Source organism: Lemur catta, chromosome 3 (assembly GCF_020740605.2).
Source record: "Lemur catta isolate mLemCat1 chromosome 3, mLemCat1.pri, whole genome shotgun sequence".
Taxonomy (NCBI): domain Eukaryota; kingdom Metazoa; phylum Chordata; class Mammalia; order Primates; family Lemuridae; genus Lemur; species Lemur catta.
Window position 1 is genome coordinate 103,867,532 of NC_059130.1, and position 26,077 is coordinate 103,893,608.

At 41.4% G+C, this 26,077-nt stretch overlaps 1 protein-coding gene and 1 pseudogene across 2 annotated transcripts in view; one reads left to right on the forward strand and one right to left on the reverse strand.

Annotated features, from left to right (window-relative positions):
* KHDRBS1 (KH RNA binding domain containing, signal transduction associated 1) overlaps positions 1-25,182 on the reverse strand; it is a 37,557-nt gene extending 12,375 nt beyond the window's left edge. The window contains exons 1-9 of one of the 2 annotated variants that reach the window (XR_006734220.1): positions 24,402-25,182; positions 12,475-12,599; positions 11,606-11,722; positions 10,218-10,364; positions 6,751-6,884; positions 5,686-5,887; positions 5,111-5,178; positions 4,156-4,214; positions 1,730-1,922 (exon numbers count right to left, since the gene is read on the reverse strand). Coding sequence is in view for 1 of the 2 variants with exons in the window: in XM_045548412.1 (XP_045404368.1) it covers positions 1,825-1,922; positions 4,156-4,214; positions 5,111-5,178; positions 5,686-5,887; positions 6,751-6,884; positions 10,218-10,364; positions 11,606-11,722; positions 12,475-12,599; positions 24,402-25,101 (1,650 nt within the window). In the remaining variant the exon portion in view is untranslated. Of the gene's footprint in view, positions 1-563; positions 1,923-4,155; positions 4,215-5,110; positions 5,179-5,685; positions 5,888-6,750; positions 6,885-10,217; positions 10,365-11,605; positions 11,723-12,474; positions 12,600-24,401 lie in introns of those variants that run through there. The other variant, XM_045548412.1, reaches the window with a different exon arrangement.
* On the forward strand, positions 16,895-17,013 carry LOC123636047 (annotated as a pseudogene).
* Positions 25,183-26,077: the final 895 nt, after the last annotated feature.

The window sequence follows — 26,077 nt, forward strand, 5'->3', positions numbered from 1 at the left end:
TCTTGGTCTCTTAGAAGGGAATTCAGAGACAGTCTATCATGCCAGACCCAGCTGAGTTATTAACAGCATTTCTGGGATTGGAAGGGAAACCCTTACAAGCACCCAAGATTTGCCAAATTGTCATATCTAAACACAAGTGCTACCCCTTGCTAAGCTTACAGAAATTATTTCATGTCACTCTTTAGGGCCACCTAGGGGCCCTATAGAAGGTGCAAACTAGGACGGCTGGCACTTTAAATATTGAGACCTATGTATGGAAACCAATCCAAGTTTCAGCTCAGTTGGGTTTTTCTCTCCAGAAAGCAGAACTTTTTGATAGGATTTGGATACAAGTGCTTTCAACAACTTCCAGGGGGTGAAAAAGCTTTGGTTATTTTTAAACTAAAACTTAACAACTCCATAAACTTTTTTTTGGTAAACTTAAAAATAAAATCCCCCCCACCACTTTTAAGAATGTCTCCAACTTTTAACAAGCCCATTAACTTTAGAGTTAATTTAAGTTTATTTGAAAGAGAAAACTATTTTATTGTCCACCCAAAAAAATCACAATTCATCACATTTACTTTGATTAAAAAAGGACTAAACTTTATTGACAAACTGCTGCAGACATTTTGACATAAGTTTAAGCTACCTATTTAGGCAGACTTAACACATGTAGCATTTAATCTTCCGAGAACAAAATGGGAGGACAGTACAAATCCAATTAGGACTTTAACTTATGTACAAAGTGGATTTTGATTCCTTTTTCATTCAGCTGCAGTGTCCCTTTTTATATCATGCTAGTGTTGAGACATACTTGACTATCTTGGGAACAGTTCAATATTGATAGCCATCAACTTAAGAAAATCATCAGCTTTTGGCCTCAGTGTCCAAGTGAGCTTTTCATGGAGTGCAGAATCTCAGATGGACAAAATACTAGTCTTCTTAAATACTGAAATTTTAATTATTAGTGCTGACTGAAAGATTGTGTTTGTGGCTACAAAGCTCTGCATCAAAATCAATTCAGGTGGCCATCCCCTCCCCCCAAATCAACTTCTTCAAAACCCTCCCCCTAAGTATCTCTCCCTCCCCCTAAGTATCTCTCAACACTGTATGTCTGGGGCTAGATTTCAAAACCCACATAATGAAAAAGTCAGTTTTACAAGCCTAATTTTGTTTTTTTTTAATATCGATTAACGTTAAAAATTGCATCAACTATTTAATTCATGAGGATCTTTCGTATTAAAATTTAGCCTTAAGATTCAACCGCCATGTGCTTTTAAAGGAAACATTTTTTTTAGAGACGTCTGAGCTCACTTTTACATGGTGGCACCTACTGCCGTTAACATTTGTGATTTTAAATCTTAAACAGCCCTGAATTTTGAAATGTAGCCTAGTTTGGGATTCTGCAACTACAACTTTACGGGATGCCTCAAATCAAAACTAAGAGAAAGTTAACAAGTCTTTACTTCAGAACCTTTAAGCAAGCAATGTCACTTTTGAAACTAACAGGTTTGTGGTTTTTTTTTTTTTACTCAACTTCTTTTTTTTTATTATAAAAGGTACACTTCTGTTTATATTTAAACAACAAAGAAAAAAGCATCTACACACTTAAAAAATTAATTCGATATTCCTAAATCTATTTTAACTCATTTTAAAATACTACATACAGAAGCCAGAATGCAGAGTTAAGAATGGAATAAGGTGGGGAGAAGAAGGGGACCACGAAGAAAAACACTTAGACAATTACTTGTCTGTTGTGGGTAAAGCAACAGGAATCCTGGGAGATACAAGAAATCAGTAACAACTTTGCTCATAACTGATATTTTCCCCTCATGTTTGTTTTTAATAACGTCCATATGGGTGCTCTCTGTATGCTCCCTTCACTGGCCTAGCTGGAGGGGCCTTCAGCGATGGCCTGGTCCCATTCCAGTCGTCCTGGCCTGTGAAGAAAACAAAAACAGTTAGGTCACATGGTATAAAGATCACCAACAACACTATTTTTCTTTTAACCTCTTAACACCTCCCTGGTGGTCCTTGCTCACTACTCTGCTTGACCCTCTTAAGCAGCCTGGGCAATTTCCCATGGCTCTGCATGGAAGGACAGAAGGTAACAACTCGGAAAAGGTAACAACTGGCATTGACTCTGGAGTAATCTCCAGCAGTGAGGTTCTCCACAAGCAACATGATCTATCCTCCAGTCTCCAAAACTCCAAAAAAACACCACCTTGCTTGAAGCAGTGAGGGGGTTATTTATCTTAGTGGGTCTGCAACGGCCTTTCCTGTTCCCAAAGCAATCTGGCAGACAGCCTCAAGTAAGGTGACAAAACTTCTGGAAGTCTTTCAGATTGGAAACAGGTAGCCCTTTTGCCAGGCATCAACAAGTCAGGTTTTCCTGTGGAGAAGTGTCCTCTGGCTGTCTGGGAGAAAAAAGGGCCACCACCAGCAGAGCTGATGCTCAGTATCTGGCGGAGGAAGTGCAGTCAAATGCTGCATGTAGAGCACTATTTAGGAGAATTCCTCAGCTCCTTTCTTATGTCAATAGTCCAGATAAGCCAGATAACAGGACTGACATCCTCAAATGGTTTTCCTTTGTGACAGGGAAAAGCCTGAGGGAGATAGTCACTTACTTCTAAAGCTGACCTCTTATGAAAAGAATTGTATTTAAGCTTATTCTTCCCATTTGTTCCCACACTTTACCCACACTAGTTCAGTTCAGCTGCCTGTACTCACAAATACCTTCCTCCATCACAAATAGTCTTAAATTCCTATAAGGATCCAAAGTTGCACACAACACTCATCATACCCCTAGTATAGTATATACCCCTAGTATAGTACACATGTCCATCCCTTTACAAATGGGCTTCTGGGTACCAAGAGACAGTTTGCTTTTCTAATTCTTTTTATAAAGGCAAAGATCAGAACACATTAACTGTGGTAATAGCATACCAGGAGCATAAGGAGCAGCCTGCCTCTTTCAGTTCAATCTTTTCTACAGCAAACCAGAAATGCAATGTAGTCAAACACATACAGAGGCCCCACTGTACTGCCTCACTGATGGAGGGAAATACCTGGGTGCAATCACAGTGCACTTCTAAATAGTGGCATATGAACAGAGCAGAGCAGTGTTACTGATGGCAACTGTCCAGTGCCATTTAGCTAAAACTAGTAAAATCTGTTTCCCTGGGCAAGTAGCTGATTGGCTACTTCCTACAGTGCTTAGTTGGGTTCAGCTTGTCTGTCTGTGGGAAGCCCTAAGGGGCTCTTCTCTCTCAACTAGGGGTAAGGGGACACTGTCTACCAGTGTCATAAGGTGAACTGTGAACTGTTGAGCCCTTGCCAAAGACTCCCTGGAAGTCCCTCAGGCATGTTGCAAATTATCTCACATTGAAAAGGCAGTTCTCTCTGCATCCACACCACATGGCACTCTCTCTGGGGCCCATTAACATGGGGCCATAAGTGGCTCTTGAGGACACACCTGAGCAATGTGTTTTGAATCAAATCTCAGGGAAGGCAGTTTGATCCTGCTGCTGTTCTAGCCTCTATAGCTCTCTTGGGATCAAGAACTGAGTTGAGATGTCTCCAACTTGATAAGGAGCTTGGTGTCCTGTACTGGCTCCAGCCCCTAACAGGCACTATTCTTGCCCCCTAAACTGTTCTGGCTGTTTGCCATCTAGGTCCCTTTCAATCGGCATTTCCTCTACATTGAGATCCAATTTTTTTTTTTTTTAAATAACATGGGGCAGAAGAGTAGAGTTGGATATGATTAACTTCTTTTTATCTACCAAAGTGGCCTAGGTACCAGCACCAAAGGTCCAGAAACATAACCCAGGTCCTAGCTGTCTTTCTGCCTAAAGTAGAAAAAAATCAACATTAGTTTGAAAGTCTGGTGTTCCAACTAGGCCAAACTGGACCTCAGCCCTAGTTTAAGACATGTACAACTACTAGCCTTCCAAGAGTAATAGTATCCCATCTCACTGTAGTTTCTCTTTCTACCACACACCACAAAATTTAAATAAGAACAGAGCTCCTATTGGCACATCTACTAATAACTAATAACTTGCCTACTAAAGGTTTGTCCTTATGTGTTTATGTCTGACTCCCGACAATGCAGTCACCGGCATTCTCCCAAGCACTTACTTGTACATTCTGCCCCACCACAAAATAAAGACATACCATAAGCTTCATAAGAATCTTGAACCTCCCCATGTCCATAGTCATAATATTCTGAGTCCCTGAAAACCAAAGACAGAGTGTTAGAAGCTACAGAATAACCATGTTTTAGTTTCATCTTTCTCTCAAATACTTCCGTATCTCATTTTACTGTGTGTATTAGCTCATTTTGTCCCATCCCTAAACCACAAAACAGTTCCAAAACATATATATACTATGTATTCATAAAATAATTATGACAACTATAGCAAAAAAAAAAAAAAATACCACACATTTTAAAGTGAAAAAGCACACTCCTTATCATAGTGTACATACACATGAAGTATTCACGGGGCTCACTTCAAGAATAAACAAACAAGAAAAGATCTGTCTCCATTGAGACTCTTTTTCAATCAATCAATCACAGGTAAGATACACACAAAATGGTTTTTAAGAGAAATGCAGAAAAGTACCTAAGTTATGGTAGTTGGATTCAAGTTTCCTTTTAAAATTTTATGCAACTTTAATGTGGCTATGATTTTATGTTTGAGATAGACTCTTAGTCCGTCGCCTCAGGTAGAGTGCAGTGGCGTCTTCACAGCTCACTGCAACACTCAAACTCCTGGGGTCAAGCAATCCTCCCACCTCAGCCTCCCAGATTGCTAAGATTACAAGCGGGAGCCACTGCACCCTGCTGATATTTTTAAATAACAAGTTAAAATAATTTAAAGGCATTTTCCCTTGCTTCCATGCAGTCACAATTTTTCATCTACTATTCCCACATTCTAAATTATAAAGTTCACAATTATCCAAATATGCAAATACAAGTCTGTGTCTCACAGATGTCAAAAACACAGGAGATACCTTCACAAGGCAAGCCATTCTGCTCCTTAGGTTCTGCTGACTAAATCTCTCAGTTCCTCCAACTCCCTCCATCCATACCTACGACACAAAATAATACTCCTATTGCCTGACTCACCCTTGGCTCTGGCTGTAATAGCCTTCGTAGCCTTCATAACTCTGTTCTGCATATGTATCATCGTACCCCTAGAACAAATAAAATGAAATAGAATGTCAGAACCACAGAGAAAGGAAGGTAAATATATTCCATGGCAGGTATGGCAGGCTTCTGGATTAATAGGACATGAAATTTCCCTCTAAAATGTTAACAACTACTATAGAGTAGTCAAAAGAGAAAGGGTTACTTAACAAACTAACAAACAAAACCTAAACAAATACGATATGCCATAAGACAAGTGTGGGTAGGACATAAAGTACAAAACTGAGCTTTAATATTATTGGGACTAGTAGTGGGAGATGCCTTAGTAAAACACTGTACATTAAGACACAGTATATTTCCTGTTTGATCTACATAGTAGATCATGCCTAAAGTGGAAAAAATCTTCTAATAATTCAACGTTCTCTGCAAGAGAATAAGGTAGACTCCAAAATAGGCAGTTCCTGACACCTACATAAAAGTGCCAAGGCCTTGTCATTCAACTTCCCTTGGCATCCTTCTAGGTACTGGGAAATGGCACTGTTCAAATTTCTTACATATTCTTCATATGTTTCTGGTGCAGGGGGTGGAGGCAAAGGTATTCTCTGGATGCCTGCTGTTCGTGCTCTTGGTGTTGGAGCACCTCTCACAGTAGGTGGGGGTGGCACTCCTCGAGTCACGGTGGCACCTCTGGTGATGGCTCCCCTTACCGGTGTACCACGCACCAAAGCCCCACGGGGTGGCCCAACACCACGGCCCCTAAAAAAGAAAGTTTATTTTAAACGGAGCTTTTTATAAGTAGACCACCTTCATGTTCAGATTTGTATACAAATTCTGGAACAAGACAGATTTTATGAAGCCTTAACTAGACTATTATTAAAACACAGGCTGGGCGCAGTGGCTCACGCCTGTAATCCTAGCACTCTGGGAGGCCGAGGCGGGTGGATCGCTCGAGGTCAGGAGTTCGAGACCAGCCTGAGCAAGAGCGAGACCCTGTCTCTACTAAAAAAAAAAAAAAAAAAAAAATAGAAAGAAATTATCTGGCCAACTAAAATATATATAGGAAAAATTAGGCAGGCATGGTGGTGCATGCCTGTAGTCCCAGCTACTTGGGAAGCTGAGGCAGGAGGATTGCTTAAGCCCAGGAGTTTGAGGTTGCTGTGAGCTAGGCTGACACCACGGCACTCACTCTAGCCTGGGCAACAAAGCGACACTGTCTCAAAAAAAAAAAACAACAAAACAAAACAAAACAAAACAAACCACAGAGGAATGTGCAGGTAGGTAAACAACTCACACTGGAAGACTCCTCAGGTCCCACAGTGGACTAGTGCATTGCTTAGGTAGGTCTAGAGAGGCTAAGCACTCTAATCAGTCACAAAAGGTAAAATTCTAAAGTCAGACCATAAAAAATGCTAGGCCTGTCCAAAATTAAAAGACCCAAAGTTTCAGCAGGACTGTAGCACTTGACCATGGTCAAGTGCCCAAAATCTAGAATTCTATTTTTGATGCAATATACAAATCCTGAGACCCCTCCTAAACTGGAGATAAGAGCACCACTGAGAGAGAGATGGTACTAGTAGTCAAATTTACAACCCATTTCTGGCCATCTCTGTTATTTTTACCTGGGAACAGGTGGAGGGGGTGGCGCAGCTCCCCGGCCTCTCACTGGCACCCCACGTCCACGAGAAGGCTCAGGTACTCCATTCAGGTAGGACAGCTCTAGAAATTGCTCCTGGCAGATATCATCCATCATATCCTGGGAATGAGAGATACAAGAAGTACTATGCAACATCTATACTTTCTACTGAGCAGTCACCTGGCCTACATACACTCTGGATACTAAGAACAGTTTTGAGAGCCCAGATGAAGTCTTAGATCACTCTCTGAAGTCAAATGGCACCCTACCCATCACCTCTTTGAGGAAAGTCTTGATGGCAGACCCCTTATTATTCAGATAGAGCTCTTCATGATGTGGTCGCTGCCTAGCTCTCCAGATCATTTCCATCCTCTCTCCATATATAACCTCCTCTCAGGCCGGGAGCAGTGGCTCACACCTGTAATCCTAGCACTCTGGGAGGCCGAGGCGGGTGGATCGCTCGAGGTCAGGAGTTTGAGACCAACCTGAGCAAGATCGAGACCCTGTCTCCACTAAAAATAGAAAGAAATTATCTGGCCAACTAAAAATATATATAGAAAAAATTAGGCGGGTATGGTGGCGCATGCCTGTAGTCCCAGCTACTTGGGAGGCTGAGGCAGGAGGATCGCTTAAGCCCAGGAGTTTGAGGTTGCAGTGAACTAGGCTGATGCCACGGCACTCTAGCCCGGGAAACAGAGCAAGACTCTGTCTCAAAAAAAAAAAAAAAAAAAAAAACCTCCTCTCACTATGCTGAACAATGTGCAGTTCAGAGCCTGGCATTCTCTCACATATCCATTCTTTGCAAATAGCTTCCTTTCCCCGAAATAATAAAAGCCACTACTATTAATGGAGCTCTATGTACTGGGCACTATATAGTAAGCCTTATATAGATTTTTCAGTTTAAATCTTCAAAATGACCCTAAAATAAGTAAGCAGATCTCCCCATTTTACATTAGAAAAACAGATTTCAGGGAATATAAATCAACAGCCTAAGGACACAGAGCTAGTAATGACAGACTCTAGATGTGAATTCAGAATTATCTGTTTCCAAACTCTAGACTGGATCAATGGGGTATACTGCCTTTTTTGTCTACCTGAGGGACTCTTAACTCATCCTTTATAAGACTAATCTAAAACAGATAAGTCTCTTTTGAAAAACTTTCCCTTGACCCTACCCCTATACCTCTTTTCCTAATGCACCATGCAATTCTCTCTACCCAAGCACCTACCACATCTTTTTAGAATTGTTTGTCACTAGATTGTAAGCTCTTCAGGAGCCATTTTGGTAACTTCAAAAGCAAGCATAGCATTAGGCATCTATCAGATATAGAACCTGAAGCGCAGAAAAGTGGAACGATAACTTGTCTGGGAAGATACAGACAGAACTCCCCAGTCCAGTGCTCTTCCTACTGTACCATGAAGCCTTCTTGGCAGTTAATAGTTCTAAGGGGAAAATGGAGGGCTCTGGTTATTGATGTAAAAACAGACTTTTTTTTCTTCAGAAGAGGGAAGAATTGAGCCAAATGCCACTTACAAATCTTCTCACACACTTCCTATTGAGAGCCAAATGCACTTCATGCGTTTTTATACATCCCAAGTGGATAGAGGTTCAATAACAGAAGATTCTAGTCACTACAGAGATGTCCCCCTCAACTCTCCACCTCCTCCTACCTTAAACATCACTGCTGCTTGTAAGATACACATTGGAGAATCAAGTACCCAATGCCCACCCACTGCTCAGATTCCTCCAACTACCACATCAACACTGAGGGAACAGGCCAGGCACGGTGGCTCACACCTGTAATCCTAGCATTCTGGGAGGCCGAGGCGGGTGGATCGTTGAGCTCAGGAGTTTGAGACCAGCCTGAGCAAGGGCAAGACCTCATCTCTACTAAAAATAGAAAGAAATTAGCTGGACAACTAAAAATATATAGAAAAAATTAGCTGGGCATGGTGGCGCGTGCCTGTAATCCCAGCTACTCGGGAGGTCGAGGCAGAAGGATTGCTTGAGCCCAGGAGTTTGAGGTTGCTGTGAGCTAGGCTGACGCCATGGCACTCTAGCCCAAGAACAGAGTGACACTCTGTCTCAAAAAAAAAATAAGAAAGAAAGAAAGAAAAAACAAACAAACAAACAAAAAACCACTGAGGAAACCCACATCTCCCTGGCAGACATTCTTTTCAAAGATTCACTTGGAAGTCTTATAAATAAACCCTCTGAGAAATGTACTGGCAATTAACAATAAAGAGGAGACAGGCATTCCCTCTGTAGTCCTTCAGAAATTGGGTAGCTCAAAATGCTTCAACAGAATACCTCAAAAGAGTAAAAGCATCCTCTTGAGGAAAAATTAACCAGTTTTAAGTTTTTTTCTAGGATATTTTAAATTATCTGTTTTATGTTGAACATTCTAATGAAGACGAGGTGCCCAAAAGCAAAGCAGCTGCTGAGGTATCTGAGGTAGTATTAGAATCTTTGGAGTTCAGCATTATGGGTACACACTCCCTATATATGTTTGCTCTGCCAACTCTCATATTCTCTGACACCACATTTAGTTCCAACTCTCTAATTTTACATTCAAGAAAACCAACGATTGTACCTTATCCCCTCTTAGATTTAGGATAAAAACATGATGCTTACTCAATTCAGGCTGAATAGTATTTCAAATCCTTCCTTAGGTTCCAGATTCATCCTTGATATGAAATATTCAACAGTAATACGTTACTCTGACAACCACCAGGCCTTGCTAAAAAGCAAAAATAGCACTATTTTCTATATAATAATAATAATAATAATCTGACAAGATAGTAAGAAGCAAGACAGATAACCTGGCCTGTCCAACTCTTCCTGGGCCTCAGTTACAGTCTGAAAGGAGCTGCACACCAATATGTCTTTTATATCATCAACTGTCAAGCCTGTAACAATCATGCTTCTTCCAAACCAAACTCTATTTCAGCTAATTCCTCCAGGAGAGAGACCCCTGAGTACACTCAGGTCAGAATTTAATCCATTAACACGGGATGCTATAAGCATCTTGCTGTCAGACTCTCTATAGCATCACCCCTTGAGTGCAGGGACCCACCTTAGTCATTTTCCTAATACAACCTCCTGGTTCCACACTAGTACCAAAATATTCAGCTCGGTAAAGACCCTGTTAAAGCTTTGTTAACTACATATAAGAATGCAGACACATTATCGACCCAAGAAACGGACAACAGATACCGGTACACAACAAAAACCACATTAGATAAGGAGAGATATAGTAGCCTTTGAGCACAGTGATTGGTTTGAGAACTAGTTACGAGGAATGGACTACCTCAGAAAAATGAACATAAATGTAGAATTTGGCACACAACTACAGGTTATGCAGAAACCCTGGTTAAGAACCCCTGCCTTCACAACAGCATAAGATCCCAGTTCTCCCTTGCTCAGAAAATACAAGATATGGATTTCCTTACTGGTACTAGAAACTTCTTGACTTCTTCCATGGCATGGGCCATAAGAGCATAAGCCTCACATGGGGGTCCAAAGACTTCAATGAAGACATGCAGATCCATATTCAAGTGGGCATATTTGGGGTCTCCACCTTTGCGCAGCTCCTCCTCCTATGGAAAAATGCAGAGAAATGCATCATCCCGTGGACTAGGGAAAAAACAATACCTTTACCTCTAGGCAAAAGGAACAGCATGAAAATAATCCCAATGTCTAAGAAAAACAGTAAAGTTTAAGAATGTGAAACAAGCTTTGGAGAACAGTAATTCACACAACCTGCTAAACCTGCATTTGGGTGTACTGTTAACAGTTAATTGTCATCTTAAATCCCTGGGGTATTCACTGGAGCACTTATTAGAAGTATAAGAGAGAAAAACGTAATTCTAGTCTCTATTCAGATAATAGCTGTTTGTCAGGCATTTGCATGTACAAATATATGTACGGCCAAGCTTTTATTTTTAAATCCCAGGTAGAGCTGTTAATCACCACTAGTTCTGCTTATCTGCTTATAGGGTCTGGGGAGTTCTAGGGGAGGAAAGAATTCAGGACAGAGAGAAAAAAAGCTCATGTAAATCTCATTAGCTAGAATAATATACTTCAGCCCCAAATGTATGGGTCTAGTGAGAAATGTGAGAGAATAAAAGAGGATATGAGAAAACAACGTTTGTTACTTAGGCTACATAAAAGAAGGCCTGAAAGAGCAAATTTTTAGACTACAGCAGGCATGTCTTATCTAAAAAGCTGACCCTAGAAAGCTAGGACTATTTTGTTTTAGTGGGAAGTTTCTTGGTGCTTACAGAGTACACAGCATATTGGGGTGATGGCATGGGAAAAAAAAAAAAAAGATGCATTAGGTTCTGTTGTCAGAATCACTCAAGGTTCCTTTTGGAATACATTCTTTTAGTAGGCCACACATTCTAGCTGGCTATAAAATAAATAAACCAACTAATTCTCAAATTCACCTGGACTCCAAACACTATTGTTCTCACCATTCCATGTTACTGGAAAGAGGGTGTGTTATTCACATTTTAGTGTCTTTAGTCTGGTTTAGTCTAGGTTTTCATACATTCAGCTCCCCTTTCAAGTTTTCATAGACAATCCTACCAATTCCAAAGTTTCTATTACTATGCAGTCAAAAGTCAGAAAGAAAATCACCAGAGCACACCCAAGCTCTTCCAGGGTCACCAAGCAAATAAATTAACCTGGTCTATAATTTCTTACATCCAATGCAAACTTAAAGGAGTCACATTCTGTACATATACAAAATACTTACTTCCATAAGACATTCATACTATATTCCGGGCAACGAGAAGGCATTTGACGGTATCCTGTTGCCTCACTAACATGAGCTTACCTTGGCTTTGTCTCTCATTGAGCCCTTTCCCAACACAGATATCTTTGCACCAGTCTCTTCCTGCAGTCTTTTGATTGTATTCCCTTGTGGTCCAAGAATCTTCCCCACAAAATTGAACTGACAGAAAATAAAAGATTTCTGAATACACATGCTCCTATATGAAACACCCCACATACATCATCTCATTTGATCGTCAAAAATCCTGCAAAATATGTAGAGAATTACCATTCCCATTTGACTGAAGGATATACTGAGGCTATACTGATAAAGCGATTAGGTTAAGGTTATGCAATTAGAAAGTGGCAATTCCTAGACTTAAATTTGGGTTTTCTGATGTAGTCTGGTGCTCTTTCCATAATACACTGCAACCCTTAGTACTTTAACATACATAAATATTTTTAAGGCAGTGACCTCAGAACAGAACACACACACGGCACCCTTTGGTAGCACATTTGGTAAACTAAATATAACTAACTGCTTTCCTAAAAAAAAAAGCATTTACTTAAGTAAGAAAATTTAATTTTATCCAGTCAAGAAATTGTGTTTTATTTCCTTTTATTTAGATTCTAGGTCAATCTTTTGACAGAGAACAACTTTTCAGGGTTTAATTTTGTCATTTGAACTTGGAGCCTGAACAAACATTTGAGAAAGAAACTTTTTTTGATAATAAGAAGATATTATATTTGCTTCCTGGCTGTATCTATGTCATTAGTTATGGACCTCGATATCTCAACTGCCAGAAACAGGTGCTACAAGCATAGAAGAGAAGCTTTACAGGCTTAAGTTTCTGAAGCACCGCAATCCCCAGAAGTCTTTATCATAGTCCATAGAAAGATAACTCAAAGCAGTGAGGCACCTTTTTGCCTTACCTTGGGATACTGTTTGACTGGTATCAGCACCCGCTCTTTCAGCTTCATATTCTTATGAGAAAATAAATCCAAGTAATTCTCCTCATCGTCCTTTTTTGAATCTCCCTTCTGAATCTTCTCAATTTCTGAATAGGAAAAACAATTTATTTTTGCTCTGGTAAATAAAGGCAACTTTCAAAGTCTGCTTAAGCCAATAACATGGGGTACCTTGTAATGAGACCAAACAGTTCAGATGAATGTGCTATTTTCAGACAGAAACTGGCTGAAAGAACCAAAGCTATATGAGATTGACTAGGAAACCCAAGGCCTGCTTCTATTAAGAGCAGTGTGGTCTTCCACCCACACCTGAAGCCTTGACAATAAAGACATTCAAATGTTTCTTGACTTAATAAAAAACAGGTTTAACAAAACTAATGGGATGAGATACGGGAATGGAGGATAAAGAAACTTAAAAACAAAATCAAAATCTGCATCAATAAAAAGTATAAAGTCTTATCTATCTTGATGAAAAAACAAAAGTCAATAATTTACATATACAATGGATAGTTCCATTAAAATTCCACTGTGACAGTAGTGCTCTGGATACTAGTCCTTAAGAGTTTGAAAGACCTGGTTCTTACTCTGCCACTCATTAGTTGAGTGAATTTAAACAAGTTATTTAATTGCTCTGAATTCTGGTTTCCTCATTTGTAAAACAGAAGCAATATCTACTTCCTGAGGTTGCTATAAAGACAGAATAAAGTAACATACATACACATGCCCAATTAAAGCCCATTTCTTAGAAAGTGCTTAATATATAGTTACCATTAGCCAAAATTCAGTCAGTGCCTAAATGAGAAAATGCATGAAAAACCACTTTATTGAGGTATGATTGACATGTAAAAAGTTGTTCATATTTAATGTATAAAATGATAAAATGATGTATAAAATGAGTTTGGAGATAAATATACACCTGTGAAACCATCACCACCATCACGGGTGTAGGAATATCTATCAGCGTCAAAGGTAGTTTCAATTCACAGGTTAAGACAGTTTCATTAGATAGAAACTTAGCATCCAAAAAGATTTCCATCATTAAGGAACTTCATTCATTCATTCACTCATTCAGTGATTACAAGTGTTTGAGTGCTTCCTATGGAGAGGCAGATGAAGAGGCAGACATATAGGTATGATCATTAATCACAATGAGAAACTTACTAAGGGCCAGGCATTTATCTTGCAAAGTACAGGAGATACAAAAGAACAAGACATATACTCTTCATCTTCACTATTTATGTACTGGAGTTCCCAGACTATGGGGGTGGCAATGAAGTGCTATAATAGGAATTCTAAGAGAGATGAGGGCAGAGTGTCCAAAGAATGAGCAGCAACTGAAAGTTATATAGTTCACTGAGAACAGTCAAAAAAGACATGTATATTCCCTGAAATCAGAACTTTTTTTTTTTTTTTTTGAGACAGAGTCTCACTCTTATGCCCAGGCTAGAGTGCCGTGGTGTCAGCCTAGCTCACAGCAAGCTCAAACTCCTGGGCTCAAGCACCTTCTGCCTCAGCCTCCCAAGGAGGTGAGACTACAGGCATGCACTACCATACCCGCCTAATTTTTTTCTATATATATTTTTAGTTGTTCAGCTAATTTCTTTCTATTTTTAGTAGAGATGGGGTCTTGCTCTCACTCAGGCTGGTCTCGAACTCCTGACCTTGAGCGATCCTCCTGCCTCGGCCTCCCAGAGTGTTAGGATTACAGGCATGAGCCACCACGCCCAGCCCAGGAACATTCTTAATAACAGAGAAAATTCTACCTATATAAAATTCCCATACTGAACCAGGCACAGTGGTTTACACCTGTAATCCCAGCACTCTGGAGACTGACAGGGGAGAATGACTTGAGTCCATGAGTTTAAGACCAGCCTGACAACATAGCAAGACTGTCTCTAAAAAAAAATTTAAAAATTAGCTGGGTGTGGCTTGTGTCTGTAGTCCTAATTACCCAGGAAGCTGAGGCAGAGGACTGCTTAAGCCCGGGTGTTTGAGGTTACAGTGAGCTATGATCAAGCCACTGCACTCCAGTCCAGCTTGGTGACAAAGCAAGACTTCAAGGGAGTGGAGTAGTGGGGCAGGGGATAGGGGGAATCCCATACTGTGTTTTTATCTTCTATTAGTTTTAAGGCAGGAGTTCTCAAACTTTAGCTTGCATGAGAATCACCTGGAGGGCTTGTTAAACTAGATTGCTGGGCCCCAACCCCAGTCTGGGATTTGTGTTAGAAATTTGCATTTCCAGCAAGTTACCAGGTGATGCTGATATTGCTGGTCTAGAGACCACACTTTGAAAACCAATGGTTTAAAGTATAAAGATATCCTACCTCAAACAAGTTTTAAAAATAACTGTTTGCACTAAATCCAGCTTTGCAATACACAGATGAAGGAAAGTTACTTTGATAGTATAGGGTTTTCAGAATTTCAAACTGAAGGCTTCTTAAAAAGCCTAATTTCAGATGCTATACTATAGCATGAGCTAATTATCACATGTTCCATTGCTTTTTGACAATTAAAACTGCTAATGTATTGTAAATATTCTTAACTAAACCTTTACTCCTGTGAGAACTGTAAATAACAATGCTCTTCACACTGCTATTTTTCACTGCTTGAAATAGAACACAAATCTGACCTTACAATTAACAGACTAAATGCTTCATTCAACACCCTACTTGTTTACTGTTTGGTGGTAGATCCTGACCTCCACTTCTTCCCACATACTGATAATATTAACTGTTTCTGGTCACTCTTTTTGAGCCTACTATATCTGACTACAGTTTTTCCTGACTTCTCAGGTTGGAAAACTAGGTACTTAATCTTCAAAATCCTAGAGGAACAAAAACACCACAATTCTGATCTGAAAACATCACTGTGGAACTTGTAAGAATAAGGAAAAAATTACATACTTTACCTATGCCCCTTTGTGTTTCCTAAGGCTACCATCTAGTTTGGCCTTTCCACTGTATTTTACACCACTTTCCAGAAACCTTGGTCAGTGCAAGAAGACTCAAAGTCCGTTGATCTGTTGTATTCCTACAAGAAGGTGTTTATATGCAATGTAATACACCCTGTGAAATTTAAGGCCTTTCTGTAATATGGATCCTTCTATTGTTTTTCTTTTTTGAAACAGCTGGATCTTAGTTAGAATCCCTCTAATTTATGTCATAACTTTTTAAAGAAGAAAGCATTTTTAGAGAATTCAAGAAGACCGATCATTTAAATAAAACTGATAGTAGAAAAGATAAAACAATCAGAGGATGTTAGCCTAGAAAGCAAGACTCAGAAGCAACTTGAGACTTCAAGAAGGGTTATCTGTCAAATTTGGAAGTAGAGGGACTGAGTATTTATTCAGTGCCTGCTATCTATCAAATACTGTACAAGTATTTACCTCATTTATCCTGAAAAAATTCAGTGAAGTAGCTAGCACTATCCCCATTTTACTGCGGAGGAAGGTGAAACTCAGAAAGGTTAAACAACTATCTCTAGGTCACAAAGCTGTTAAAGTACCAGAATAAGGATTAAAACCCAGGCTTTAACTTCAAACCTCATGCTTTTCCTATTGCCACTCAATGAGGAGTGTGTGTATGGGCACTTTAAGCACGGAAGAGCTGATTTTATAAAATTTGGAGAAGTACAATTTATACCCTCAGATGCTGTCTTGCAGCCTTAAGGCAATGAAAGGGCTTTACAGGTGCCTCAGATATTCAGTTGCCTGATGGGCATTCTTTCCTTTTCTCTTCCAACTCTGTATTTCTCTCTTTGGCCTCACTTCCCCTGAAAAGCTAGAGCAGGCTGAAATGGGAAGGAAGAAAAAAAAAAAAAAAATCAACAAGCTTCCTAACAACAGCTTAACTTCAGGCAAAAGTACTTTCTAGACAACCTTTTTGGAACTGACTCTTTAAGTGATCTTTGCCTAGACCTCTGGAGACCTTGGATGTCCCAAGAGCCAAAGAAAGGAAAGCTGAGGAGTAAACAACACAGAGAGGTGACCCATTTGTTTCCTGGCCAGACACTTACAATAATCATATCTTATCCAGGGCCTTCTGTATGTCGGGAATTTTGTATTTATCATTTCATTTTATCTTTGTAACCAGTATTATCCCCATTTAACAAATGAAGAAACCTGGGCTCAGAAAAGTTATGAAAACTTGTCCAAGATCTCAAAACTAATTAGTGACAGAGCAGTCACTAACCCAAGTCACTCCTTATCCTAGAGAGAATAAATTCAACCAACCTTGTGGCATCTCTTTTACTCCATCTTTTACTATAACTTAATCTTTCCTTTTTTTTTTTTTTTTGGCAGGTTTTATCCCAGACTACAAGCTCCCATGTTTCTTAGTATGTCTCAGAGGAAAGAACATGGGTTTTGAAGCTAGACAGAAATGAGGTCTATGGCCATACCACCTTGAATACACCCAATCTCATCTGATCCCAGAAGCTAAGCAAGGTTGGAACTGGTTAGTACTTGGATGGGAGACCACCTGGGAACCCCAGGTGCTATAGAATAAAAAAACAAAACAAAATGAAGTGGATCTATCTATATTTATTTATTTTTAGATACCTGGTCTCACTCTGTCGCCTAGGCTGGAGTATAGTGGTGTGACCACAGCTCACTGCACTTTGAAAGCCTGTGCTCAAGTGATCCTCCTCCTTCAGCCTCCTGAGTAGCTGGAGCTACAAATGCGCACCACCATGACCAGCTAACTTTTAAAAAAAAATTTTGGCAGAGACGGGGGTCTTACTGTTTGTTGCCCAGGCTGATCTTGAACTCCTGGCCTCAAATGATCCTCCCATCTCAGTCTCCCTAAGTGCTGGGATTATAGTCCCAAACCGCTGTGCCTGGCCTAAAGTCCATTCCAGCACAGTGGCAAGCCCTGTTGGATTGACCAGGGCCTCCCAAATCTTTTCCTTAGGGCACAATTTAGAGCTTAGGGCTTTTTCCTTTAAAAAAAAAAAAAAAAAAAATTGGTTTTAAAAAATTGAGTTAATTGCAGATTTATATGTAGTTGTAAAAAATAATACAGAGAGATCCTGTACACCCTTTTCCCAGTTTTCCCTGTAACATTTTGCATATTGTGATATCACAATCAGAAAATTAATATAATTCACTGACTTTATTCAGATTTCATCAGTTTTCCATCCATATTTGTATGTTTAGTTCTATGTGATTTAATCATAAATTTGTGTAACCACCACCATAGTCAAAATGCCGAACAGTTCCATCACGAGGATACTTCATGCTACCTTTTTCATAGCCAGTCACCTCCTTCCCTAACCATTGGCAGTCACTAATCTGTTCTCTATCTTCATTATTTTGCTCCCCCCCAACATTAATGCAATCATTTAGTATATAACCTTTGAGATGAGCTTTTTTCACGTAGCATAATTCTCTTGAGATCCATCAAGTCGTTGTATTTATCAATAGTTGATTTCTTTTTATTGCAGAGCAGTATTCGAAGGTATGGATGTACTACAGTTTATTCACCTACTGGAGGCATATGGTTTGTTTTCAGTTTTGGCTATTCTGAATAAAGTGCTATGAACATTCGTGCACAAGTTTTTGTGAACTTGAGTTTTAATTTGAATAAATATTCAGGAGTGCAATTCCTGAATCATATGGTAAACACATTTAGTTTTGTTAAAAAAAAAAAAAAGCCCAGTTTTATCAGACCATAGTATGCTTAATATTTTGCTAATATTTGCTTTATAAAGATAGTATTGGATCATATGTAGTCTTACAGTACTTTTTTTTTTTTGAAACAGAGTCTCACTCTGTTGCCCAGGCTAGAGTGCAGTGGCATCTGCCTCACTCACAGCAACCTCAAACTCCTGGGCTCAAGCAATCCTCCTGCCTTAGCCTCCTGAGTAAGCTAGGACTACAGGCATGCGCCACCATGCCCGGCTAATTTTTTCTACATATTTTTAGTTGTCCAGCTAATTTCTTTCTATTTTTTTAGTAGAGATGGGGTCTTGCTCTTGCTCAGGCTGGTCTCAAACTCCTGAGCTCAAAGGCTCCTCCTGCCTCGGCTTCCCAAGTGCTAGGATTACAGGCACGAGCCACCGCACCTGGCCTACAGTACTTACTTTTCACCTAACGTTAGATTTCCAAGATTACTCTGTTGTTGCATGCGGCTATACTGCATTTTCATTACTATATCAACATTTAATTTTGTAAATCTATCACATTATCCAATGAATGGTGAAACATGTTGCACCATTTTGTGAACAGGAGGCACTATTTTATGAATAAGGTGTTCATGTATAAAAGTCTCTTTGCGCACATTCCTAGGAATGGTGTTGCTGAGTTTTAAGGAACTTCAATGTTCAGCTTTCAAATAAACTGCCAAACTGTTATCCAAAGCAGTTGTACCAATTCACAGTTCACCAGCAATGTGTAAGAATTTCTTCTAAATCATATCCTCTCAAGCCCTACTTCTTGTTTGACTTAATTTTTGTCAATGTATCATGTTTTTATTATTTTCCTGTCTCTAAAAGTTTTCTTTACTCATCTTCATTTACTTTTTCTTTTTGGAAACAGGGTCTTATTTTGTCACCCAGGCTGGAGTGCAGTGTCATAATCATACCTCACTGGGCTCAAGCAATCACTCTGGCCTCAGGCTCCTGAGTAGCTAGCACTACAGGTATATGCCACAACTCAGCTAGTTTTTTAATATTTTGTAGGAATGGAGTGTCCTATATTGCCCAGGCTGGTCTTGAACTACTGGGCTCAAGTGATCCTACTGCCTTGGCTTCCCAAAGTGCTGGGATTATACTTTATATTCAACATGTCAAGTTAAAAAAAAATAAATCCAGTTGGAATCAGTTTGGAAAATGCAAAAATTCAACAGGTCAAGAGTACTGTCCTTGGCCAGGCGCGGTGGCTCACGACTGTAATCCTAGCATTCTGGGAGGCTGAGGTGGGAGGATCGTTCGAGACCAACCTGAGCAAGAGTGAGACCCTGTCTCTACTAAAAATAGAAAGAAATGATTTGGACAGCTAAAAATCTATATAGAAAAAATTAGTCGGGCATGGTGGCGCATGCCTGTAGTCCCAGCTACTCGCAAGTCTGAGGCAGTAGGATGCCTTGAGCCCAGGAGTTTGAGGTTGCTGTGAGCGAGGCTGATGCCACGGCACTCTAGTCCGGGGAACAGAACAAGACTCTGTCTCAAAAAAAATAAAATAAAAGAGTACTGTCCTCTTTATAGCCTTAGTTCCTCCTCCTCTGCAAAGACATGGCATGTTTCTTTTTATTCAGATGTTCTTTTATTACCTTTCGTAATTTTATGTTGACAAGCCAAGTGATAACATATCCCTCATCTGCAAGACTGAGAAAAAAATTCTTTCTGCCCCATAGATGACCAGAAGGATGAAGATAACAACTATAAAACGAGTAGCACACCTCATGACACATTACATGCTCTACAAAGGTTAAATACTGTCATTGTTTTTACTTATTTGTATACATTTTGAACTTTTAAAATTGCTTATCTCAGGCCAGGCGTGGTGGCTCATGCCTGTAATCCTAGCACTCTGGGAGGCAGAGGTGGGAGGATAGCTTAAGCTCTGGAGTTCAAGACCAGCCTGAGCAAGAGCAAGACCCCATCTCTACTAAAAACAGAAAAAATAAGCCAAATGTGGTGGTGCATGCCTGTAGTCCCAGCTACTCAGGAGGCTGAGGCAGGAGGGTCACCTGAAACCAGGAATTTGAGGTTGCTGTGAGTTAGGCTGAGGCTACTGCACTGGCCTGGGCAACAGAGTAAGACTCTGTCTCCAAAAAAAAAAAAAAAAAATTGCTTATCTCAAAGCATTTTATATTATTCTAAAAATGAGATAATTCTGCCGATTCTTTTCTAACTGTCTATTGTGTGTATATCAGAAACCTAATGATTAGTTTGTAACAAGCCACATCACAGAACATTTTCCTAGGTAAACAATCATGATATTGTTGCAAAGAGTGATAAATTTTGCCTCTTTCTTTGCTAATATTAATATTTATACTTACATTTGGTCTATAATTCCTCTGCAATTCTACTTTCCAGTTTTGGGTTTGTTTTGTTTTTTTTTTTTTTGAGATAGAGTCTCCTCTGTTGCCTTGGATAGAGTACAGTGGCATTATCATAGCTCATGACAACATCAAACTTCTGGGCTCAAGCAATCCTCTTTCCTTAGCCTCCCAAGTAACTGGGACTACAGGCACACACCACAACACCTGGCTTATTTTTTTTTCTATTTTTAGTAGAGACAGGGTCTTGCTCTTGTTCAGGCTGGTCTTGAACTCTTGAGCTCAAGCAATCCTGCTGCCTCTGCCTCCCAGAGTGCTAGGATTATGGAGGTGAGCCAACACACCTGGCCTACTTTCCAGTTTTAATAGCAGGTTTGGGGAAGGTCTCAATATATTTCTATAGAGTATTGTAAATATAATAAAGGAGTTAACTATTTTAAAATTTCCACATACTTCGTAAAACGTTCTCCTTTGTAAGGCTATCATATTTGGAGGATGGATTTCTGAGTATTCTTTCAAGATCTTCTGAGGACTGTTAATCTATTCAAATGTTTACTTATTCTGGTGTCACTTATATAGTACTAACTTGTATTTTCCTAATTGTATAAAGTAGAAAAAGAACATCAACATATATAACAGCATTTTATGTTTATTATATAAATATATTAACACAAATGAGATGAATTAATTTTGTTCAGTAAACAAGCACGGGTCTTTGCATGTTTGCAAATGTGATTCATCATCATAGTTGAATATCAATTAAGCTAATATAGAGTCTGTATTCAAAATCTACATCCCTCAGAATTGTGTCAATATTTTTCCATCATTCCCATCTTCAATGAAGATGAGTATGTATTCATTCATAATATTTACTAAGAGGCCACCCAGGACAGCACTCTTTCAAGGCACAGGAGATACAGCAGTGAACAAAGCAGACAAAAGATCCCTGTTCTGGTGGAGCTAATATTCTAGCTGAGAAGGAGTGATCAACAAACAAATACTGTACATAATTACAATATACAGTGCGATAGATGCTGGTAAGTGCAAAACAAAGTAAACCTTGGAAAGGGACAAGGAGAGCTGTGTGGGAGGTATAGGAAGGGTGGTCTGGGTCTTAAGGTACCTTATGGGGAATGGGCAAAGGCGGCCTGGAGGAGTCAGTCTCAAATGCTAGCTAGACTCTGCTCTCTGGTTCCTTCTGTAACTTGGCCCCATCATCTTCACTGCCCTGATAGCACTCTGATACTTTGAAATAGATTTTCTTTTAGTATTTTGGCCAATTAAAGCTTACAATTAAAGTACAATTTGCAGCAGGCATTATAGTAGGGGAAAGGGATATTTAGTGTGTAGACTAACTAAAAATCCTGGTTATGTTGTTCCCGATTTTTTTTTACCTCAGGCAAATTATTAATCCTCTGGGTGCCTTGGTTTCCTCATCTGTGAAAGTGAAGATATTGAGTAACTTCTCATAGTGTTATCCTAAAGTTTAAGTATTTAATGTAAAGTACTCAGATCAGTGCCTGCACAGTAAGCGTTAGTTTTATTTTTCTTACATGTTCTTATAAGACTCCTTTCAGAGTCTTATTCTCTCACAATTGGTTGTGACCTCACTGTAATCTCTTTTCAAGATCATTCAGAAATACCTTAAAAGCTAGGCCCAACATATATTAAGACCTATCCATTCTAAGAAGTATCCATACATCCCAGATATGTTCTTTTAGCGAGTCAACATTATCTCAATGCCATTTCTCCAATTAAAATTTCAGTTTGGTTTAAAAAAAAGAAAAGACAAAAAGTCTAAGTTAAAAATAAAGAATACTCTCTTAGTAATAAAAGGTAAGCAGTGAGAGGAGAGTTAAAATTATACGTAAGTTTTAAGGATCAATAGTTTTTGGTGGTTATCCTAAGAAACCATCTTTTAAAAGAAGAACACACGGGGCACCTGATGTGGTCAAAAAGGCGAAATATATCTTGTGTTTTCATACCTTGTTCAGTACTATGGATTTACAACTAGAAAAAAACTGGTGACATGTTATTATCTAATGATTATAGGTCAAAGGAAACTGCTAGTGATTTTAAATACCATTTAATCCTCACAAGTCACCATCCCACTTTACAGATGAGGTTACCAAGGTCCAGAAAGTTTCCCAAGATCAGGTAACCAAAAGGGCCAGAGTTTCAAACCCAACCCAATACCTTAGCTCTAAAGTTTATTTTATTCTCATGCACTTAAACTGGACTGATTAAAGATTCGAGGAAATAAAAAATAAGACTACCAAGTCAACCTTTACCATTTAGTATGACATTCCACAGTCTGCATGTACATGCTTTCAGATTCAACCAAACACCTGGTGTTTGCTACATGCAACACAGTACAAAAAATATAAAGATAAAAAGCAATTCTTGCCCTGAAAGAGCTTATTCTTAAAAGAATACAACCAGTAGCCTTTCAAAATCTGAACGTGTTACACTTTGTGCTGAAAATGTTATTTATCTTATCAGCCAGGTGCGGTGGCTCACGCCTGTAATCCTAGCCCTCCGGGAGGCCGAGGCAGGAGGATGGCTTGAGCTTAGGAGTTCTAGACCAGCCTCAGCAAGAGCGAGACCCCGGCTCAAAAAAAAAAAAAAAAGGAAAGAAAATGTTATTTATCTAAATGTCCTTATTCCTGACCACCACGTGTTGTTTGTTGTGCTTAAAGGTAAAGACTCCTTAACAACGTTAGGAAATAAAGAACAAAAGGGAGGGAAATGATACTTTCACAAGGAACTGTCCATTACATCAACCTTGCCAAAGAGTCCAACCACTTATTTAGTGTTGAGGGCTGTGAATTTATATTTGCTTAATAAAACTTAGGTATCATAAGAAATACTTACTAAAACTATTTTAATTACAAACGAGGGTCAAATAGAAAGCTTTAGGGAAAAATCAGAGCGACTAAGTGGTTGGCCGGTGCTGATCAGGAAAGGAGCGCTAGTTCACGGAAAGAACAAAGACTACGATTTCTAATCTACTTCAGTACTGAAGCAAAAATTTAAAAAACAACAACAAAAAGACCAAGCCTTTCAGGTACAAGTATCATGCAACTTCTCTCAGTTTCCGTCCACCTCACTGGGGAACGTCAAAGAAACTGCAGGGGAGTCCCTTACCTCCCTCAATTGTCCCACTTCACCGCCTGTAGGGTTATTTTCCCCCTTCCTGAATGACGGTGAACACATGTTGTAAAATACAGGGCAACAACCTTCCGGCTCTGTGGCAGTTCTCATTTTATCAGCCGAAGTTGGAAATCTGATTCGGAAAACCTCAAGCTCCGATTCCCACAAGTCGCTCCTGCCTCTCAGCAACTTTAGCGAGGGTTACCGCTAAGTCTGGCCCAGCCCGAACGACAGTGGCGCACTGGCCGGGACATTCCCGCCTCACCCCACCTCACCTCGGCCCTTCCTCCCACGGCCCCTCCCCGCTCAGGCTGTCTTCACCTCCTACACCCTCGGTTGAGGCGCTCACTGCCACCCGCGATCAAAAAGCATTTCCCTTTGAGGGAAGGAGGAGATAAAGATTCATTTCTGGAAGAATCTGAGCACTCAGAGCTCAGGGCAGCTGCAAGAGGAGGGAGGGAGGAGGGTCGGGAAAGGGGCGGGGAGCTCAGTACTATCCATCAAGATCTTAGCGCTAGGAGATCACCAAGTCGCCTTCGGGCCTCCACTGCAGCCCAGAAATTCACCCTCGCACCCCGGGCCGAGGTGGGAACGTGGGATCCAGGCTCCCAAAAATGATGAGAAGGGTGCTCCTGACTGCCTCAGTCCCGAGGGGGTGGGAAGCGAGGGAAACAAAGCCGCTGCCACTCAAGCCTCGGGGTGGCCGGCGACCCGAGGAGCCGGGGAGCCCCCGCTTACCTGCGGTCAGCAGCTGCATGGCGTGAGTGAAGGACGGGTCGAGCGAGTCCTTCTCCGCCATGAGTTCGGGCAGGTACTTGTTCTCCGGCTCCATTTTGACCGAGGCTGTGGCTGAGGGGGGCAGCAGCGGGGTCGGCGCTGGACCGCCCACTGTCGCGTCGGGACCCGTGGCCGAGGGCGGCAGCAGCGGTGGCGGCTGCGTGGCGGGCGAGGCCCGGGCGCCCCCCCGGGACCCCACTCCGCCTCCCCGGGACCGGTGAGGCAGCGGCGGCTGCCGAGACGGCGTCTGACGCACCGAGGGGTGGGCACCTGAGGGGTCCATGGAGCCGCTGCGGCCCGAGGACCGGCTCATGCGCGCGGCGGGGTCGTCCCGGCGCTGCATCAGGGAGGATGTGCGATCGAGGGAGCGAGGAAGCGACGCGGCAGCGGCCGAGGCCCGAGCGGCGGTTGGCGGGGGTGGGAGAGCGGCAGCGGCAGCGACAGCGACCGAAGCCGACCCGAGCGACCCAGCGAGAGCGAGCACCGGAAATGAGGCGGCGCGCGTGCGCACCCAGCCACCGGCACCGCCCTTGGGCTTCTCTGAGGAGAACAAAGTCCCCAGTCTGAGCATGGCGCTTGCGCACCGCCGCGGCGCCCGAAGACGTCGCCTCCCCACTCGCCTTTTCCCTCCGAGCCCGCCAGGCCAGAGCTTGGTGTGCATGCGCAGGTGGCCGCGGGCTCCGTTCGTTTTCTTTTCCACGTGACTCGGCGCTAGCGGGACACGTGTCTCCTCCCCTTTCCGGCCGAGTGTGCGAGGGGGGCGGAGGCTGTGGAATGTCTTTGTCTGCGCCGGGGCCCGCGGAGTGTCGGGGGAGACCTGTTACTCGCGGGGCCACGCCCTCTCCAACGGCTGTGGGGCCGAGGGAGGACGTGCTCTATGGCGTGGGGGTGGAGAGTGGAGGGGGGCGGTCACTGAAGTAAGGAAATAAAAGGAGAACGGCGTGGGACGCGCGGGAAGGGGGGGGAGAGAGAACTGAGGCTGTCTGGGCAGGAAGAGAGGAGGGAGAGTGGCTGGCTGAAAGGGGAGGAGGCAAAGACCGGGCACGACACCGGGAGAAGAGGGGAGGGCTGAGGGAGAGTCTGACGCGGGGATGAGTGGTGGAGATGGACACGGGAAGCCTGGAGGGAGAAATTGAGGAAAGACTGAAGGCTGTTGTTGGACTTGAGGAAGGAAGGTTTAGGTCCGTGACCTGAAGTCTAGGAAAAAAGAGGGGCCCAGACCAAACCAGGGAACCCAAGTTATGTCCCAAGGTTTCCAATATAGTAGGTTCTAGAACGCAGGCAGTTGTTAGAGAAATCTTCTTAAAAGAAGCAGCATTTTAGCTCTTTTTACATATTCTGCTTTATGCTGACTTAAGTGTTTCTTTAGCAAAAAAGTCGGGTAGAGGCCAGGTCCTTAATCCGTTTTGGTTGCATCATTAGGATGGCTCCTTCTACGACAGACTTGAATGTAGCTCTGTTGGGCCCTTCGCAATGAATCTTTACAGACTTGCTCAGAGCCCCTTGCTATTGCTCTTAAGGCCAGGGTACATAGTGCTCAGTCTCCCACGGCATTCTCTACGTCTTGAAGGTGCTGTATGTAAGTGGAGCCTAGGTCTCTACTGTTAAACCCTCAAACACCTTCTCTAACTTTCCCT